The following is a 21928-nucleotide window of genomic DNA, read 5'->3' as shown; positions in this document are numbered from 1 at the left end:
CTTGTCTTTAGCAGCCCTCAAATAATATCGATTGATTTGGCATACTGTCAGTTTTATGAGATACTGAAAAATTATGAACCTCAAAACACAATGTCATAACTTGTACATCATCTTTCTGCTTGTCAAACTCTCTTAGCAGCCCATAGATTCTGCTACAATTAAATAGTTTGGCACAATTTAAACCATTTCACCAATTCTAATATATATAGGCTGGCTTATCTGTCCTGAAGTCTCCTTCATTGGTGTCAGTGCAGATTATGCAGTGCTTCGGCTCCCGACTCGTTTCATTATTCACCAGGGGAGTTAAGAGCCTTATGCCATCTTCCAAGAATGTCTGACACTGTTAGTGAACTGCGTACATTTTATATGTTTACCACCCGACCTGCCATATGGTATGCATTTCCGGTATTTAGTGTCCCTATAGAGTTGCGCTCCATAGTCATGCCTGTATCCTGACACGCATGCTGGAGCGCAAGGTCTCCTATTGCGCATGCACTCGCGGCCGGTATTCCAAGTCACTTCCGGTTTCTCCGTATATCCGGCCCGTGGAACGCAAGCTCCGAAGTGGAAAGCAACACGCTCCAGAGCCGTCACATAGATCTCGGAGCCTGCGCTTACGGGGTTAGGGTCATGCCTACCACCTCAAAGGGCACATTTATATTGCAGACTGTACTGAGGGGGTGTATTGTAGGCTGTAGTCCACCCTCAAGGTGTTTCCCTATCCCCAATATATAGAGTAGTACTCAAAGGTCAGAGGAAACTGTTCTTCCAAACAGGACCTTTTCTATATACGCATGTGCAAGTTCCTGTCAATAGCAACAATCATACATACATGAATATAGGACCAAAGTGAGGTTTTAGACCAATAGTTCATCAAAAATCAATTATAGCCATTGAAAATATAGGGGGTGGGGGCCCTGAGCTCGCATGTCCGACAAAAAATAAGGGGGTAGTGTAAAACGGAGGAGAAAACAGTGAGGGAGATTTTCTTGGGAATATGATAAGGGGGTCTAAATATTCCATTACTTGTGATTCCTTTCCTATACTGTCACCTACCTCACGCGGAGGTTGGCACCCTAGGGAACCTACACAATGGCGCCCCCACTCAACGGCGGCTGTCCCTAAATTTCACTCCTATTCTCTCACCTATAATCTCAGAGAAAAGGGATGAAGGAGAGTTGTTCATTGAGTCCAGTTGGGTGTACTGTTTTTAACCAAAAGATCCATTTGGATTCTTTTTGTAGGATCATTCTATCCCAATCGCCCCCTCTCTGGGGGGAAGGAATCTTATCAGTCCCCACAAATGTTATTTTATCAGTATTTCCTCCATGAAAGGTGTTTAAATGATTGGCGATAGGGGTATTTCTCTTATTTATGGTGTCACTAATGTGTTCCCTGATTCTCTTCCTAAATTCCCTTTTCGTCTTTCCAACATATTCGGCCCCAACATTCACACGTTGCTTTATAGATTACACCTACACTTCGACAATTGATGAAATGCCTAATGTTGTATTCCCTTTTTGTGTTATTACTCATGAAAACTTTTGTTTGTTTCACCAATCTGCATGCCATACAATCTCCACATTTATAGCAACCCTTCATTTTTGTTTCCAACCATGTTGTCTGAGGAAACTGTTTGTAATGGCTATGGACTAGTCTATCTCTTAATGATCGACCCTTCCGGAAGGTAATTTGGGGGATGTCATGTATACTTTCATTGATGTCCGCATCCATTAGCAAGTGCACAAGTTGGTCCCCATTGCACAGCCCTTTTCTGTACGTAATTTTTGGGTTAGAAGGCACTACATCCACCAGATCAGGGTTCGCCAGCAGGATGTCCCAGTGTCTTTTGATGTCCTGAAACACCCTGCTCACCTAGTTGTCAAAGGTGCCAATGATACACACTGTTCCACCTTTGGGGTCCCTATTGGCTGGACTGAGGAGTGAGGGTCTCTCCTTCCCAAAGGCATGAATAAATGCTGTGGTGAGGACATGGGTAGGATATCCCTTTTGTGTAAATCGATATTTAAGGTCCCTGGCTTGTAAAAAATAGTCCTCAGTTTTGGAGCAATTCTGGCTTATCCTAAGGTATTGTCCTTTAGGTATGCCCCTTTTTAAAGCTAAAGAATGATGGCTTTCCCAATTCAGTAGATTGTTACTTGCAGTAGGTTTACGGAAAGTACATTTCCATCTGTTTCTTTGCTGATCATAATATCTAGGAAGAATTGACAGTGCTCATCCATTTCAACAGTAAACCTGCAGACCAATATCATTTGAATTCAGATGTTTAACAAAGGTTTGTAACTGTTCCCTAGATCCACACCATAAAATAAAAATGTCATCAATGAAACAACCTCAAAATAAAATTTTGGGGGTCCACCAAGCAGTATCATCTTGAAAGACAATGTTTTTTTTCCATAAGGTGAGGAGGAAGTTGGCGTAAGATAGCGCACAAGATGTACCCATTGCTGTCCCCCTAAGCTGGTGGAAGTACTTGCCATCAAACAAAAAGTAGTTGTGTGTCAAATAAAACCGAAGAAGTTGGATAACAAAGGAGTTGTGATTGTCAAAATGCGTGGCTCTGGATCTCAAAAAATGTTTTGTCGCCTTAATCCAGGGATGTCAAACTCAAATACACAGAGGGCCAAAATTACAAACTTGGACAAAGTCACAGGCCAACATTGATACTTATTAAAAAAAAACCTTAATATTTGATGGGGTCGCATAAGAGCATATCTCACAACTTTGCAGCCCTTACAGAGTAGTTTTCCTCCTATTGAAGCCACTAGATTATGATGCCAACAAAAGTGCCCCCCAAACACAGTATGATACCCACACAGTGAATTCCTACAAAGTACTCTCCACACATATGGTATGATGACCCTACTGTACCCCCCATTCCCTCAACTCCCAAGGCAAAGTATGGTGACCCCAACACAGTATGATGCCTCCAACTGTGATCCCCATACTGCCCTCCACACAGTATAATTGGCACACATAGTCCTCCATACTGTATAATCGGCCACACATAGTCCTCCATACAGAATTATGGCCCCACATAGTCCTCCATATGGCGTAGCGGGCCAAATATAATCACCCTGAGGGCCAAATTTGGCCACGGGCCAGAGCTTGACATATGTACCTTAATCCCAAAGAGGTGGGGAATGCTGCCCTACAGGGACTCAACATAGATAGATGCCAAAATAGTGTCCCTGTCCATCACTACATCCTCGAGTTTGAGTAGCAAATCCGCCGTGTCTCTTATGTAAGACGGTAATACCACGACAAATGGGCACAATATCTGACTCACATAAATACTAGCGTTTTGGTTGACTGAATTAGCACATGAGATATTAGGACACCCTTTGAGCGGTGGAACGCCATTTGTGGATTTTTGGGAGTGTATAGAAGTTTGGTATTGTAACATCATTTGGGGCCATAATTTTAAACTCGTTTTGGGAAATAAGTCGGTTATCAATTGCCTTAATCAAAATTGTTGTGAATGTTTCCCTATATAAAGTAGTGGGATCACTCCCCAAAATCTCATAAGTTTCCTCAGCTCTTAGTATGGAATAACATATCGAACGATATGTTGGGTGGTCTAATAAAACCAGGTTGCCCCCCTTATCTGAGGGTTTGATTATAATGTCCTGGTTATTGTCCAGTTCCTCCAAGAGATGGGCCTCCTCCTCCATTATAAGATTTGAGCAAAAGGTTATATTTTTCCCAATTTTCTTTAGGTCCTCCTCCACAATTTTCAAAAAAATATCTTTATAATTTAGTTCACTGAGTGATGGCATTTTGGTACTGTTAGCTTTGAGATTAGTAAAGAGACCCAGACCCCTCTCACGTTCCCCCTCTGTCAATAAGACAGAAAGCCCCTTTTTCAAGATGTTTAAAGTTGCAATGGGTAGGTGATATTTGGTCAGACTGTCCTCAATTCCCACCCTGTTCTTTTATTTGGTGTGCGATTCCTCAGATGGTAAGTGTTCGGTCCCCTCTGATCTAAAAACGGAAACAATGCTAGGGAGGATAACGGTCTTGAGGAGGACGATGAGGTAGTTCCAAAGGGGATAAATGTGGTGGACTTGGGGACCATCTTCCCCTTTGTCCTGGCCATTTATTCCTAAAGGATCGTGATCTGCCTCTGCCCCGCTGTGTTCCTTTTTAATTGTTATTAATAAAGGTATATTTTTAATAGGTAGGGATCATTGTGTACACGCCAGAGGTTCTACTGTGAAGTGCATTGTGTCAATCATGGCCAGAAGGGCTTAATTAAAGGATCCAAAGCAGTAAAGTTCGGGGGAAGCAACGCATATAACATACTGCAGAAAAAAAGAGCTTTATTTTAAACACAGAAATGTTAGATTGGAACTTCAGAGGCTTTATTATAATGCTGCTATTGTGACACCCCAGGGTTCTGGTTGCCACAGTGGCATTGCCTCCCTAAAAAGAGGTAATGCCATGCCTGGAAGCAAGCGGGGATCCCCTAGTCAGGGATACTAAACATGCAACACTTTCCTGGCTCCAGACCAGCAAGGGGAGCCACTCCCCTTGGCAACTGGTATCTGGGGGCGGGGTTAGTGAGTCTTAGTGTGAGGAGTTGAAGAGAGGACTTCGAGGAGAGAGGAGCTGGGGACTGGAGCTGCGCGGCAGCTCACCCGAGAAAGAACAAATACAGAAGAACCGGACACTGGAGTCCGAGACTGTGTGGCACCAAAGGCCCAGCGGTAGAGACCGGAGGGCAGGAGATTGCAGGTCTCCTGGCCCCATCAGATGCCCGGAGGCTCAGCAGTACCATAGGGCCCAGCACCGCCACGTTGGAGCGACGCACCAGCAAGGCCTGAGCTGCCTGCCATACGGGTGAGCACAGAAACGCCGCACTCAGGGACGAGGGCCACCGCACCGCTACAAGCAGCAGGGCCAAAGAGTTTAGTGGAAAGGGAAGGCCTCCAACTTCACCTGGCAAGGAGGATTCTTTACTTGCTTCCAGGCTGCCCGAACTTCCACTTCTAGCCAGTACTCTAGTCCCGGCTTGTTTAATCAGCACCAGTAAAGACCCTGGGACTGCACTTCCTTGTATCTGTGTTTCTTGCTGCGCCATCAACCCCTGCACTACAACGCCCAGCACAACCTGCAATATCCACACTGCCCTGGAGCTAGCTCTTCCTGTGGAGAGACACACCATCCCTGCTGCAGTAACATCAGCTTCAGAGGACTGCTCCGCAGCGGCGGATCTCTTTGGCTGCATTCCACAGGTGGCGTCACGAACTCTATAACAACTCTATAAATCCCCTATACATAACCCCTTTTATTGACCGCCCTGGGTCACGGACCGGGTCACCGCCACTGTGACATTCCCCCAGCATCTACCGGCCCGGCACCAGGTACCCCACGGCCTAGTGGGCCCGTCACTATTCCTTTTCTTTAAAGGGAACCTGTCAGGCTATCCATTCTACCAAACCATGAGCTGCATGAGTCAGAGCCCAGCTACAAGATTAAAGCCATATATATTATTCTCTGAATTTTGAAGGCTGGGAACCATAGCCAGAAATGAGACTAGTCCATCTCCATGACTGGCAAGCTCTTCCCAGCGCCTCTGCAGGTGAGTGATATGTCTCTGCCTCCCGTGTACATAGGTCTATCACCTCTAGCCGCAATAGGATCCTCAAAGTATATTTTATCTGAAACACCAGATCGTCTACCCGGCCTCATTCGTGGAGTCTGTGGTTTTGGCAGCATGAATCGCCTGACAGGTTTTATTTAAAGATTGTGTACGCAATATGTATCTATATTTAGTTCTCTCCAAACTTACATTATGTTACGCCAGCGCCCTCACCCCTGCATGGTCCCTCTCCCTCCTCCCAGCAGGGACATCGACATACTCACCGCCAAGGCCGCTCTGTGGTATCTCCTTCTCTTGTTGCGGTTTCCTGCTCCCAGGGCCTGGTCACATCTTACAGGTCTTTTGGCAGCATGCTTATGGAGCGCGTGTGCTCCCTGCTTATTAAAGGGGCAGCACAAGCACTCCTGGAAATGTCCCTAGTCAATAGCTGGGAGGCATTAAGTATTTAAGGCACCCTCCCCTGTAGGTAGATGCCTGAGCAACATTAGTGTTTATTTAGTCTGCAAGCTGCAAAGTCCGTTGTAAGGTCCCTGTACCTGTCCTGTTCCCCCGAACCTGAATCAGTTCTGCCTCCCTGAACCTGCACCTGAACCAGTTCTGCCTCCCTGAACCTGCACCTGAACCAGTTCTGCCTACCTGAACCTGCACCTGAACCAGCTCTGCCTCCCTTAACTTGCCTTGCCTGAACCAACACCAGCAACAGTGTCTGTCCTGTCTGGTAATCCAGAATCCGCACTGTCTGAACCAGCACCAGTATCCGTCCTGTCTAGGACTCTAAGTCCATATCTGCGATCCTGACCCTTGGGGGTCAGCTGCCACAGTACCGGGGATTCCCTGGGGTAGTACCTGGCGGCTACCTGCAGCTCAAGCCTAGCTCCACCATCAGGGGCTCTAGTGGAAACCAGGTAGCCGCGTAGCCACGTCTCTCCATGGTACAGTGGGTCCACAATCCACCAGCGTGACACATTAATAATCCATTTAGGGATGACCACTACACTTTGAAAATTACATATTACAATTATATTTTACATTTTCTAAGTAAAAAATGAAACTTATTGGTGTAGTCTATTTAATATGACATCCCCTGCAGTGCCCACTGATCGCAACTTCCCCTGGCAAAATTTTCTGGGACCTGGACCCACAAAGATCACAGTAAAGGAGATATCGGTGATCAGACAACCACTCTAAAGGCATTCTGTCTACTAAATATACTGTCCGATGTACCCTATGACACACAGATGACGTTACGCAAGCCCTGGCCAATCAAAATCTGCGGTCCCCCCGTCTAGCTGCCATTTACCACTGACCTAGACACCGGAGTCCCCCGAATCGATCCTCTCATCTCTAACCCTGTCTAATATTGAGGCAGTGTAAACAGATCAGGCGGTCTGAGGATTCCCCAAACTTACCACATTGGTATAGGCTCTATGATAAGTGTTGGTCATCTGTTAGACACGTTACACTTTGGTGTCTACCTTTACAGCAGCCATTAGTAGCCTCAGAGTTACTTCTTCTTCAATTGTGCCCATTACACCAGTAAAAAAGTACAGAAAACTGAGACAATGGGAAGATTTGTTCTTTATTATTGAAGCTGTACTTTCCATATAGCAGGCTAGAACCTTCATATAGGTGGTATTATACCATCAGCCCCCATCAAAATTTCAAGGCACCTCTAACATGGTAATCAGCTACATCGGAACAGGTAAGTATCAAACAGGACAGTGACAGTTTAATCAAGTATATATATATATTTGTTGGCCAGATTTGATGCAGTGTATGATAGATATAATGTTCATAGCCAGTATCAAACTGAAGAACATTGGGCCAACCAGAGGATTTGATTCTGAGGGTCCACCTTTCTTCCCCACTCAAGAGCCCCATAGCAGCTGCAAGGTTTGCACTATGAACACTCCTGAAGGAGAAGCCAGGGCCCACCAGAGGATTCTCCGGTTCTCTGGTGGGCCAGTCCAAACCTGTTCATAGCTCAGCAAGATTCTTAGCATATCCCCCAAAGAATGTTTGTCCTGCGGAAAATAACCCAGAGCCTATGGTCAGCTGTGTACTGCCAGATGTCGAAGGTACTTATAGATACAGACTAGGGACATAACTATGTATTATAGTCTCTGACTTTCACAAATATCCCTCAATGGCATCAAACTGTCATACTCCAAAACAAATAATCAACCTAATTAGAAAACAGAAAATCAATAATCTAGGTCTGATCCATGAATTTACAGAATTAAACGTTGGGATACAAGAGATGCTGGACCTTTGTTTTTACATATTTTTGTCATTTAACAAAGTAGTCATTAAGATGATGAAAGTTTTGGTATCACCTATAACTCAATAATATCATTTTCAGTACCTAAGATATATTGCAGCCTCCTAGAATTATGGCTTTAAACACATTTGCCAAACGGCAAACCAATTTGTTGTATTTTTACATCAATTTGCCCACTTAGGGCGCAGTCAGAAGGCCATATGAAATAGACAGACCAAGATCGGACCATAATGCATGGACTGGCCGCAGGTCTCCTAACCGGAGCATGACAGCTTCATGTAGTTCGATGTGGCTGTCACGCCCGGGTCAGGAGACCTGCCTCCACTCCATGCATTGTGGTCCAGAATGGGCCAAGATCCACAGACGTCAGCAAGCGTCCAAGCTCAAATTTTCCACTTCCCCACTTCACCATAGGCTATGTGAATCACCTACAATCCAACCAGTTGTCAGAAAATGTGAACATTGATCAAACAAGTGTAATGAAGATAATTTTACACTTGGACACCACGACTGAGAGCAAACACACAACATACAAGTGAGAAAACTGAGGGGTATTGTTTCTCACAGAACACAATCCCCGCAGTCTGGACATGGAACAATACCCTCTTTGTATAGTGGATGTGCCTCATTCCAATTTTCAGGATGTGCCAGATTATATTTATTTCTTGGAGACTGGCCACATATACTTAGATATATTGCTAGCCCTTGTGAATAGCAACCTGCCTAATATTAATTACTTTTTTCACTGTCATTAAGGGCTTGAAGAGTTTTTGACCAGTGGTGATTGTCATGGGTAAAAGTGGCAGAAGACACATGATTGATGCAATTCAGCTCAGTTACATTCTGGTGGAGCCATATTGGACATCTGGCTGATAAATGGTGGGTTCAGAGTACAAGCCACTTTCTTGCTATACAGTACATTGTCCCATACAGCAAAACAAATTTATCTGATTAATTTTTATGGACCTCTTGTGCATGAAGAACGCAACCTTATAATGGAAAACATATGAAACCTTGCTACTTTGTACACAACTGGCAGTGTTGACACAAGATACAACCACAAAACAAGTACTAAGTTGTACCCCAGATTGGAGTTTATCATTTATTGATTGGTGTTGCTTGTACTATTTTTATATGCAGTCCAAAGGCATTGATGGACTAGAAATTCTTCACCTGATCTCTAGGACAGAGGCAATTTTTGTGTGGAGGATGGATGGCAAAGACTAATTTGGTGCAACGAAAACAAGTCAATTGAATCCACTAAAATATTCCCAAAGTGCACTATTATTATTCAGATAGTTGGTAGTCATGGCATTAAGTTCAAGGGAAGATCTGAATTTCCTGGGACTCTGTATGGTACCTCCATCATTTGGCTTTCGCAAACCCAACCCGGTCATTGGCTCGATCAAATACAGTATAATATTGGCCGATGAAGACGTCTCCAAGTATCCAGAGGGGTCCAGCCGGAGGAGGGATATCAAGACCCATGAAGCCACTCAGACAAATTTTATGGCTTCCTTGAGTCACCTGTTGGAATATAACAAGTGTCAGGCTAGCTATATCCAGGACTCCAACAGATAGTCGATAACGATCAACGCACATACAACTCTATGGGATCAATCATTAAGAAATAGTATGTGTTATAGTATGATTCTGGTAAGTCATTAGTCCTAATTGACAGCTCTCCTAGAATGTCCAGGAGGTTTCTGGAAAAAGGGGAATCCTGCCCAATCTCCCGAGTGACCCTTAAATCTCTGAAGTTTTTTTATGTGTGATGTTGGTATCCTCCATCTTTAGCTGCAGCCCCATGGGTTGTGGGAGTGCATTGGTTGTAAAACTGGGAAGTTACAATGGAGAAACATTTTCCTAGTTGCGCAACATGCACAGTAATCAACCTCCTTCCTGAAGGACATCTAGAACGCAATCAACTACTTCACTAGTCAATAATTAATTTAGAATGTTAAAAACTACTCAGGAGCCCTAGTTCAAGGAGTTAATAAATCCCATAGTTGGATGAGTTGGACCTCAACAGTAGAGACTCACTATGAAGAGAAGTTAATTTTTAAATTAAAGGGGTTGTCTCATCAACAAAAATGTTTTTAATTGCAAATAGGGATGGTCGGATCGGTGGAAGTTCGGGTTCTGGTACCCCATCTGAACTTTATTTCAAAGTTCGGTTCGGGTACCAGAACAGTACCCGAACTTCAACCAGGACCCCGTCCTGGTTGAAAAAAAATCTCTGTACAGTACGAATGCCGAACTTGTAAGTTCAGGTTCGCCCATCTCTTATTGCAACGGATCCTGTGTTTTTGTGCTAAATACTGGAACATATTTTCTTGTAATTTTTTCAGAACACACAGCATCTTGCTTAAATTGCTTTAATTAAATGGACAGCAAGTTCTTAAATTGCTTTAATTAATGGACAGCATGAAAATAAGCAAGTTTCGAAATTGACTTTATTTTCTATCTGTTATCATTCTCCTGCAATTAAAGCTTTTGTCTTTTATAGCATACGGCTGGTTTCCATAGAGCTTGGCCTCTAGACTCTTGCCTAGTGAGCGCAGTAGCTACATTCCAGGAGAGAGGTCAACTCTTAACATACCAGCCACCTTTTTCCAGCTGATTGATTTCTATACAGAAGTTTCTGCACACCTCCCTGCCTCCCCCTACGTCTCTCTCTTTTGAAACATCAAAAGCCTGGCAGTTTTCAGAGCAGGTCTAATCTCGGCTCTCTGCTCTTGCTTTCTGGAGCTGTGAGCTTGTTCAAATGCCCTGTGTGTAAGCATAGTGATAACCGTGTAGACTTAGAACAAACCACTGATAGCTGAATGTGTTACAGCAGTAGTTCTGCTGAGCTTTATAGCTCTACTAATAGTGTAGTTTTACTCTTCACCATATCTGTCAGTCAAGAAGGAGAGCCCGTCCTGCTAGATACCAGAAAGTAAGCAAACTGCACTGGTCTTAGCTGCTCAAGAGGCAACTTGAGAATACCCCTTTAATGTGTCACTTGATGAGACTAAGCCCCAATGCAAAATCTGTGACGTGGCCCCCACCCTAATATCTCTTATGCAGCAGAGGGGCCTATTGATGTACCAGGATCCAAGTGCAACTGTGACCTCTGCACCTTCTATAGAAGCTGCTCTACTAGTAGTTTCCAGCAACTGCATTCACTTACCTTCAGTGTGTACTGTTCTCCTGTCAGTGTGTACTCTTGCCCTCCAAGCCTCAGAGAGATGACAGGTAATGAGGAGACCTTTTCACACTGCACCATGTACTGTAAAACAAAGGGATTTTTCATGATCTTGCATTATTTTCTTAATTAGTCACTGTGGTTCCAACAAAATTTGCTTAAATCAATAGTACAAACACATATAAGAAACTTTGTAATATATCATATCTCCACTTATGAGTCACTTATTCGACTCTCCTCTGCTTCCTGAACTCGTCATCCTTCTGAAATATAGATGTATCATTTATTAAAATGACAAACATACCACGATACAGAAAAGTGGAACCTGACGCCTAATTATACAAGTTCAATGGCTTTTGTTGCGTTAAATGTCAAGTGTTAACTTTCTGCTTCGTGATATCTTTATTGTGTGTTACTTTAAGAACTTCTACATCTGCACAGCTCAAATCCGTCTTGGTCAAAGGAAGATTGGACTGGATGCTCATTGAAGTATCAGGTTACAGTGCCTGTTAAAGTCTATGGAAAGGGGAGCAGGAGTGAAGAACACATAGCACAGCGAGAGACCAGGCAGACACAAGAAGACTGAGCTGCAGCCTTCAGCAAATGGATTTTACTTCAGTGCTGGACTCACAGTAACACAGCTCAGTACTGCGGTATAATGTCTTCCATGCTGCTTCTGTCTGTGTGCTACAGGGAAAAACGGCAAGGAATTCATCTCTCTGTGTGCAGTGTCTAGGAAACATCATAGTAGATAGTCTTCCCCACTAGCTCAGAGAGAACTGAAAATTAGAGATAGAGTCTATAGAGGGGAAACTTGGTAAAAATGGAGGATACAAGTCATATAATGGCCAGATATAGCTTTTTTCCTCACACAAGAGCTTTTTCTGAAATTACAGGTATGCTTTAAATGACAAGGTTTAACGTAGCACTTTGTCATTATTCTTGACTTCCTTGGTAAAATAGATTTGTTTTAAAATATGTCCAATCTCAATCTCAAATCCAAAGTTAGAGGAGAAGCTGTCTGTATTAGTTGGGGTAATTGTAAAAAGTCATTGTGATATTTAAGATGATTTTATAGACTCTTACTGTTATATTCGTCATTTATTTGTAATTGATAACATGTTCAGGAAAAAAAAACTCACCTCTCCTTGAGTTAATGGGATGGCTCCAATAGCTTTCTGCAGGGCAACCACTTCGTCCTTTGGGCCGGTGATCAGTGAGGTCCCAGTGTCTACAATGGCTGCACAGCCACCTTTACAAAGTGTGAGTTGACCCCCGACACTTAATCTATAGGGATCAGGAGAGATGGCATAGTTAACCATATACATTTGCTAAAGTCATTAAACTTTTAAAGTGACTTTCTACCTTTTTTTCAAGTCTACATAGACTGATACACAGTAGATTTTCCATCGCAAACAAAAATGGTAAACTACACTATTGTGTCCAAGAAAAAAATAAAAACTGCTGGAATGGAGGTCAAATAGTCCAAAGATTCTTATTTTTCAACTCCATTTGCCTCATTCAAGTGAACGTCTGAATACGAGAGTTGAAGAAAGATTTGTGCTGCCCTTGTCCTATGTTGTATGAGACCTAGCAGAAGTCAGCGGCGCCCAGGATCCCGAGGTGATGCCTGTCCAGAAGCCACAGAGAACCAGACTGGATGCTGGACCAAGGCAGCGCAAATACTTTTGCTCAATCTACAGAATACTGTTACTCAGATACTCAGACAGAAGCCTCTGAGTGCGGAGAAGGGGGGGAGAATGTGGAGTTATCCCATCCGCAGATGTCAAAAATGCAGCTAAGGTGCCAACAAATGTCCCAAAAAAGTGCAGCTGCTCAAATTCTGGTTTATGGAAAAAAAAGAGTTTTTGTGTTTGAAGAAAATGTTTCATGCAATCTGCTTTAAGGCTCATTCAGACCTCCGATTTTCTCACGTATGAGAAAAACATACTAATTACTTTGATCAGACTTCGATTAGAGTTTGATCAGAGTGTGCTCTGAGTGTCATCAGTTTTCTCTACCTTCTCCATCCTGTCAGTACGTGAAAATTGGACCGCACTAGGAAGTCATCCGAGTGTGATCTGAATTTTTCATGGATCCATAGACACACATTGTCGATTTTGGTCCAACCCTCAGATCAAAATCGGACATGTCTCAGTTATTTTAAACTGACCACTTGGTCAGAGGAAAAAAATTGGACATGAGAACAGCACCATAGAATATCATAGGAACAAGTGTTATCAGTGGAAAACACAGATAGCACTCATCCAAGAAAAACTGATGTCTGAATGAGCCCTTACAGTTGTGCTCAAAAGTTTACATACCCCGGCAGAATTTTTGCTTTCTTGGCCTTGTTTCAGAGAATATGAATGATAACATAAAAACTTTTTCTCCACTCATGGTTATTGGTTGGGTGAAGCCATTTATTGTCAAACTACTGTGTTTTCTCTTTCTAAATCTTAATGACAACCAAAAACATCTAAATGACCCTGATCAAAAGTTTACATACCCCAGTTCTTAATACCGTGTATTGCCCCCTTTAACATCAGTGACAGCTTGAAGTCTTTTGTGGTAGTTGTGGATGAGGTTCTTTATTTTCTCAGATGGTAAAGCTGCCCAATCTTCTTGGCAAAAAGCCTCCAGTTCCTGTAAATTCCTGGGCTGCCTAGCATGAGCTGCGCACTTGAGATCTCCCCAAAGTGGCTCAATGATATTGAGGTTAGGAGACTGAGATGGCCACTCCAGAACCTTCACTTTGTTCTGCTGTAGCCAATGCCAGGTCGACTTGGCCTTGTGTTTTGGATCGTTGTCATGTTGGAACGTCCAAGTATGTCCCATGCGCAGCTTCCGGGCTGATGAGTGCAAATTTACCTCCAGTATTTGCTGATAACGTGCCGCATTCATGTTTCCTTCAACTTTCACCAAGTTTCCTGTGCCTTTGTAGCTCACACATCCCCAAAACATCAGCGATCCACCTCCGTGCTTTACTGTAGGAATGGTGTTCCATTCATCATAGGCCTTGTTGACTTCTCTCCAAATGTAACATTTATGGGTGTGGCCAAAAAGTTAAATTTTGGTCTCATCACTCCAAATTACCTTGTTCCAGAAGTTTTGAGGCTTGTCTCTGTGCTGTCTGGCATATTGTAGGCGAGATACTTTGTGGCATTTGGGCAGTAATGGCTTTCTTCTGGCGACTCGACCATACAGCCCATTTTTCTTCAAGTGCCTCCTTATTGTGCATCTTGAAACAGCCACACCACTAGTTTTCAGAGAGTCCTGAATTTCAGTTGATGTTATTTGTGGGTTTTTCTTTGCATCCTGAGCAATTTTCCTGGCAGTTGTGGCCGAAATTTTTGTTGGTCTACCTGACCGTGGTTTGGATTTTGCAGAGCCCCTGATTTTCCATTTGTTAATCACAGTTTGAACGCTGCTGACTGGCATTATTAATTCCTTGGATATCTTTTTCTATCCCTTTCCTGTGTTATACAGTTAAACTACCTTTTCCTGTAGATCCGTTGACAATTCTTTTGCTTTCCCCATGACTCACAATCCAGAAACGTCAGTGGCTGGATGAAAGGTGCAAGAGTCTGTTTGGATCCCAGAAACTCACTCAGCTTTTATGCACACACACTGATTACAAGCAAAACAGGTCACAGGTGAGGATGTTACCTTTAGTAGCCATTCAAACCCATTTGTGTCAAATTATGTGCATGTTATCAGTCCAAAATCACCAGGGTATGTGAACTTTCAATCAGGGTCATTTGGATGTTTTTGGTTGTCATTAAGATTTAAAAAGAGAAAACACAGTAGTTTGACAATAAATGGCTTCACCCAACCAATAACCATGAGTGGAGAAAGGTTTTTTTTGTTATCATTCATATTCTCTGAAACAAGGCCAAGAAAGGAAAAATTCTGCCAGGGTATGTAAACTTTTGAGCACAACTGTATAATATGACATTTTTTTGCATACTTCCATAGAATGCCAATATTAAATTAAAAAATAAAGCCATATAACACTCTGTCTACTACTTACTGGTCCATGTGAATTTCCCAGTATGCCTTACGGGTGATATTCACGTAATTAAAGTCTCCTGTGTAATACTTGGGGTCAGTGCCACCCAGTAAGAGCTCACCACCAGGTTGGGATTCTGGGTTCCTAGAAAAATAAATGAACATTTGATCAAATCACATTACTTTTGCCTGTATCCACGAGCTGTGGGAGTCCCCCAAACCTGCATACACTGGTAGTTTGTCCCTATTACTGTGCATAGAGAGACCTTCTTGCTTCCCAGCCAGGAGGGCAGCCACAGTAGGGAATGAAACAAGAGATTCTTCCATAGTTACTTTGCAAAAGAAGATGATCTGTGGGCAAATGGGAAGAGCCGAGGCTAAGCGCCAGAATTGGCACATCTAATGGATCTGGGTCAGCTGAGGGCTGGTCTTATTAGGCTGAGAAGGGGACAATATCCATTGGCCCTTCTCAGCCTATTAATATCAGTCCCCAACTGTCTGCTTTGCCTTAGCTGATTATTAAAAATAGGAGGGACCCCACATCATTCCTTTAGGGTCCCCCCATTTTTAATAACCAGCAGGGAAAAAGCAGAAAGCTGGAGGCTGATATTAATAGGCTGGGAAGGCCCATGGATATTGGCCCCTTCCCAGCATAATAAGAGCAGCTCACAGCTGTCTGCTTTCCCTTGGCTGGTTATAAAAATAGGGGGAACTTCACATTGTTTTTTTCATTAATTTATTTCTTAACAAGTACAGTAAAATACACACGCAAGGCACTGCTCCACTCCTCCACTTGGACCTCTGCCTCCTAGTTCAAGATTATAATTTTTTTTTATTCTATATTCTTTTGAGTCATTTTCATATTCACATTTGTTTGCAGGGCAATTTTCCTGTTCAGAACCCCATTTTGCTTCCTTTTGCAGCCCCATAGACCTTACTATGACCATTTTACAGCACCAAATGTCGGGTCTCCATTGACTTATATAGTGTTCAGGTCCAGGGTCAAGTTAGGCCAAACCACAATTTCCAAGGGTCCGCTCATCCTTACTAGTCAGTCCAAACTCTGGCACAAAAATGGGCCTTAAAAGGTCTAGCAGAATATAACCCCATTTGGAGCTGAATTTTTTGAGCCAGTTACTGGGGTTTATATAACATTGGCTGATAAAGAAAATATGTATTAGATATAAAGCTACAGAAATGTGGCTAGAAAGAATAGAAAGAAGTGGATGTCTTATTGCACCCCTTGTTGCATGGTTGTCTGCACCTGCAATCTTTGTGAATCCTATTCCTGAGCGATTGGATTGAACCGAACTTTCCTAATTCTACTCATATATTGAATGTTAGATGCTGAACTTTGTATTCCAGAGTTGCTTTTCATTTCCACGTGAGCTCCAATTCATTTCTATTCCTTGAGAAACTAGAGTGTGACATTTAGCAAAGTGACTACAAAAGGTAAAGTAATTGTTCCAACCAAGTAAGGTGAACAGTGACCCCATCGCGGTGCCAAAAAGTCTAATCACAGGACTTCTTGTCACCAGCTGCAAGTGAATACAACTTTTCTGGTTTGGATACTGTTCTTACCTGTTCAGGTAGAAGGAGAAAATATCCTTCTCCACAAGCTTCTGCTGCATCATGTTGTCAAAAACAGGAGTGACCCCATCCACAGAGATTCGTGGGTAAGCCATTCCCAAAATACCATCAAACTTGGCTGCGATAAAGGTTATTCCGGGCTGTTTGATGGCTTCTCCAAAAAGTTGTGCTTTCACTACCAGGTCGCCAATCTGGAAATAAGATGCATAGAAACAATGACATCAACCATGGATTTTTGCTACATTTTTGTTGCATTTTTGGTGAATAAAATTAACTTAAATATTTACTGTAGATAAATGGCATATAATCCACATCCACAAAGCTCAGCAAAAACGCTGCAACAGGCACCAAAAAAAGCAGCAAAAATGCAGCAAAAGGCACCAAAAAAGCAGCAAAAAGCACCAAAAAAGCTGCAAAAACACAGCAAAAAGTAGCAAAATAACAAACTGCAAAAACCTGTTTTTTTGTAAGCAGCTCCTTTACTGCCAAAAGAACAGGTTTTGACTGCAGAAAAAAACACTGCAAAAACGCAACGTGTGAACATAGCCTTACGCATATTATGCATAATTCTGCCTAATAACATACCGTCACAGTGTCCTTACTCAGGTACCCAGATAGACTGCCGCTGCCATACTGGATAGAGAACTCGGTGCCATTCTTTACATAGCTGGAAGATTTTGATGAATCATACTTGTGGTGCAGTACTGAAAAAGAAGACATTGCTCGGTTATTGTCACTATATATAATGTATGGATGCGACAGTGCAATGAAGTGTACAATTATTTATTGAGATATCATTAAAAAACATGTTTTTGTGTTATGTATGTACTGTACACAACAAGCTATTGTTCTATTTTACAGACTGTCCCACATCCAGAGAAATTCCTTTAATCTGATAATCCAGTAAATCTGATAATCTGGCATAGTACTGTTATAGCAAAAGATGAGGCCCCTCAAGTTCAAAGACCCCATCTATGCTATATAAGTCTAACAGTTACTTTAGGTCAAAACAACAGCAGCTGAATGTTCCTTCCTTGTATCAATAATGTGTCCTTGCTAGAAGATAACGTGGCCTTGCTAGCCAGATATGTCTAATTAAATGTTTCAAAGCATACAGAAACTAGTTTTTTGCTTGCGCAGCTAAATTGTATAATCGAACCATATATGGTAAATCCGTTTCCTTCCTCCAGGGTGCATATAAACCCTATGCTTTGTAATAAAGTTAGAGCTTGTCGACACATACATCCTGTCCTGTGTCTCACTCTCTCCGATATCGTAATCCAAGGATAGAAGACCCAGAATGCAGTGACGTCAGCTGGCGCCCGAACAGGGACCTTGAGTTAATCTACCCAGGGGTGCTCGACCGGTCCGAGACGTGGGACGAGTGAAGCTCTCTGTTGGTGATATATACAGCGCTGAGGTAAGAATAACTGTTATATTCTACCTAAATTATATCACTGCATAGAAGAGACTCCCTCACCCCCGAGCGGTCGGCTCCCAGGTAATTCACAGATTGTTGTCTGGCTCAGGTCCCTTTGAACCAGTAGAATCCCCTCAGATAAATTGTCAGTCCTGCCTTCTATCCTTTGGAGAACTTAAGAATGACAGTATGGATCCGATGATTGTGTTGTGGGTGTGTCTCGGGATCAGTGTTTTTGGTCTGTTTTTCTGGCTGGCGTATAAGTCCTGGAAGGCTAGTAGTGGTATGGTTCAGAAACCTTTGTGGCCCATTGTCTAAGTGACCATTGTCTAAGTGACTGAGGAGTCTACTCTAAGTGAGGAGAACCGAAAAAATGGGGAACCAAAATGCCAAGGAAGGCATTACAGCCAAAGACTTAGTGGTACGCAGAGAAGGGAAACAGGCACTGATTGGAATTGACAAAATATTGTGTAAAGCGGGAATGAATGAAAATGGAGAGATGAACGGAGAGAAATGGAAATCCTTCTTTAACTCCTATCATGGATGGCTGAAAGATAAGGGTCTGTTGAAGACAGTGGATGTATGGATGAATGCATGCGCTCATTTTGAAGGAAAGATTGAAAAATTAGGAGACGGATGTTACAGACTGACAAAAACCGGACTGACAGATTTTCCTCCCTGTCCGCTCCTGACGTCACCCCCACCCCAGTATCAGAATTCCCAGGAACCTAACTGCTGGGTTTGCCCCAGATGTGGACAGCAGAACCCCTTGACAGTAGACATCTGTGTGGCATGTGGAGGACCGAGACCCCACCCAGCTAGTCTATTCCCAATGAGAACGGTAGCTGTGCCAGGAGCACCGGGAGCAGTAGCAGTAGCAGCAGCAGCAGGGGGGGGTGCAGGGGTTCCAGGTCAGGAAGCTCGCACAATGTTAATGTATAGACCATGGAGTCCTTCAGAGCAGTTGGCGTTGATTTCCCAGTTGCCAGATCCGTCCCAGTCCCCGATGGGTTTTGCCAGAATGATAAGAACCATACAGGATACGTACAATGCAACTAGGTTGGATTTACAAGGGGTAATTAAGGTAAAATTGGCAGATGAAGCCCGCTATGATAGGTTGATAGATGAGACAAAAAAACAGTATGCCAATAGGACCGGACCCGTCCAGTCCTATTCGCAGCAGCGTTGGAAAAGGCATGTAAAGACAGACAGGCAGAGAGGCAGGTTACACTAGAAGACCGGGTTCAAGGTAAGGAAGAAGATCCCAAAGATTACTTTTGGGCATTAAGGAGAACTTAGTCAGAAATGGGATTTATTCCCGAAAATAAGACTAGTGAGGGGGTATTAGCAAGTGCTTTCATGAATGGACTAAAGAAAGAGATTGCAGAGAAGGTAAAAGCAAGTAGACCAGACTGGAGATCAGTGAAAGCAGAAGATTTAGCTAGAATAGCTCAGGGGGCACAGCATGACATAGCGCAGGCAAAAAGAGCTGCCAGAATACACATAGTAGAGACTACCCCTAGAAACAACAGAGACAAAGGACGGACTGCAGGAGGGGGACAGAGACTATGTTACGGATGTAAAAAGCCAGGACATTTTAGAAAGGACTGTAGGACCAACCCGTATCCAAATGCTCAGAGTACGGGTCCTCCAGCCAACCAAACAACGCCCCCATAGGATGAGGGTAGCTTGCACATGAACCCCCTCATCTCCTTGCCCCCAACTCCCAGTTGTATAGTGCAGGTGAACCTACCAGGGGGACATGAAATCGATTTCCAAGTAGATACGGGGGCCAGCAATTCAATAATTACGCAAGGTGATTGGCCATACACTGACACTGATTTTTCACATCATGTCATTGCCACCCCCTTCAATTTCCCGTCTGTCCTGCTCCCTGTCACTAAGAGAATTCCCCTGCAAATTCAAGGAGCTACTGTACATAGCCAGCTCATGGTATCGCCCCGAGGCCAATGTAACATTTTGGGAAATGATGTGTTGTCCCAATTACAAGCACATATTGAATATCATCCCGATGGCACTGTCACCATGACCGCAGGTTTAAAACCAAGTACCCTTTGCAAAATTATGTCACTAGATATTGCCAGCATAGAAGAGACAAATGATTTTCCCCTGATATTGGAGCATGCTGTGCTACATGATTTTTGGGCCTCAGACAAAACAGATGTTGGTAGGTTAAGAGTTCAACCAGTAAAGGTAAAATTAAAACCAGGAGCAATCTTACCTCAACAGAAGCAGTATCCCCTTAGCTCGGCTCAGGAGAATGCCATAGCCCAGCAAGTCCAAAAATTACTACACAGAGGAGTCCTAGTCAAAACCCAGTCCCCTTGCAACACTCCCCTGTTCCCAGTAAAGAAAAAGAGCGTGCCAGGACAACCAGCTGCATATAGAATGGTCCATGACTTCCGGTTGGTTAACAAAGCCACAGAACTTCTAACACCAGTTGTGCCCAACACGCATACTCTTCTGTCACAGATACCTTCTAACTCTCTTTGCTTTTCAGTGGTCGATTTGGCAAATGCATTTTTCAGTGTACCATTACATCCTGACTGCCAGTACCTGTTTGCTTTCACGTTCCAGGGCAGTCAATATACATGGACAGTGTTGCCACAGGGTGCCCAGAATTCACCCACAATGTACACTGCAAGTCTGCAGGAAATACTGGAGGGATGGTCTGAACCACATATCGTTGTTTTGCAATATGTCGATGACCTGCTCATTTGTGCCCCTTCTAGGAAACAATGTCATAGTGCAACTATATCGCTTATGTTGTTTTTCTATCACGCTGGCTGCAAGGCATCGAAAGATAAGCTTCAGTTTTGTAAATCTTCAGTCACCTTTTTGGGACATTGCATTACACCAGGAGCCCGCCATTTGACAAATGCACGCAAACAAGCAGTACAGGCATTCACCGTCCCTAACAATGTTGCAGCCCTCAGAACTTTTCTTGGACTTGTCTCCTATTGCAGACAGTGGATTCATGCCGTCTCTATTTTGATGCAGCCCCTCTATGACTGTCTTACTCCAACACCTTTTGTACTAACACCAGAGGCAATAGACTGTTTTTATTCTCTCAAAAACCGTATTTTGGCCGCTCCAGCTTTGGGTACCCCTAATTATGAGCTCCCATTTACTCTGTACCTTCATGAACAAGCTGGACATGCAGCAGGAGTTTTAACTCAATTACATGGTGACAATCAGAGACCTGTTGCCTATTTTAGTGGAAGATTAGATGCGGTAGCCAGAGGTGCACCATCCTGCGTACGTGCTCTGCATGCTGTTGGACTGCTACTCCACAAATCTGCAGACATTGTTCTAGATCATCCGCTCACCGTGCTAACACCTCATGATGTCTACACTATATTGAACCAAGTGCAACCCGCTCACCTCTCAGCAGCACGTCATCTCAGGTTACTATGTGCACTGTTAATGCCTCCCAATGCTTCTTTACAGAGGTGTACTACTTTGAACCCAGCAACTTTGTTACCTCTCTCGGATCTAAAGGAGGAGTCAGGTACTGTGCTTTATAAGGAAGATCCAAGAGAGGAAGTTCCTCATGACTGTGTACAAATGATGGCACAAGAAACGGCAGGTTTACCTACTGTATTTGAACATGAATTAGAAAATGCAGATTTTGAATTTTTTGTAGATGGATCCCGTCATCAGGACGATTCGGGTACTTTCCATACTGGATATGCAGTTGTCTCCCTCAATGCAGTAATCAAGGCAGAACCAATGCTCCCACACCAGTCGGCTCAAGAGGCCGAACTTAGGGCCCTAACCGAGGCCTGT

General features: G+C 43.4%; 1 protein-coding gene across 1 annotated transcript in view; it reads right to left on the bottom strand.

Annotated features, from left to right (window-relative positions):
• Positions 1 to 7186: 7186 nt before the first annotated feature.
• Positions 7187 to 21928, bottom strand: part of LOC141174098 (cathepsin D-like) — a 42879-nt gene continuing 28137 nt past the window's right edge. The window contains exons 4-9 of the mRNA XM_073658761.1: positions 17284 to 17402; positions 16690 to 16889; positions 15131 to 15253; positions 12240 to 12384; positions 11083 to 11181; positions 7187 to 9434 (exon numbers count right to left, since the gene is read on the bottom strand). Of these exons, the coding sequence (XP_073514862.1) occupies positions 9273 to 9434; positions 11083 to 11181; positions 12240 to 12384; positions 15131 to 15253; positions 16690 to 16889; positions 17284 to 17402 (848 nt within the window). The 3' untranslated portion in view covers positions 7187 to 9272. The remainder of the gene's footprint in view (positions 9435 to 11082; positions 11182 to 12239; positions 12385 to 15130; positions 15254 to 16689; positions 16890 to 17283; positions 17403 to 21928) is intronic.

The sequence above is a fragment of the Phyllobates terribilis genome, unplaced genomic scaffold, assembly GCF_046119375.1.
Source record: "Phyllobates terribilis strain yellow unplaced genomic scaffold, ASM4611937v1 Scaffold_13__5_contigs__length_258822181, whole genome shotgun sequence".
NCBI lineage: Eukaryota > Metazoa > Chordata > Amphibia > Anura > Dendrobatidae > Phyllobates > Phyllobates terribilis.
The sequence above is the reverse complement of the archived record's forward strand: the minus strand, read 5'-3'. Positions and strand labels throughout refer to the sequence as shown.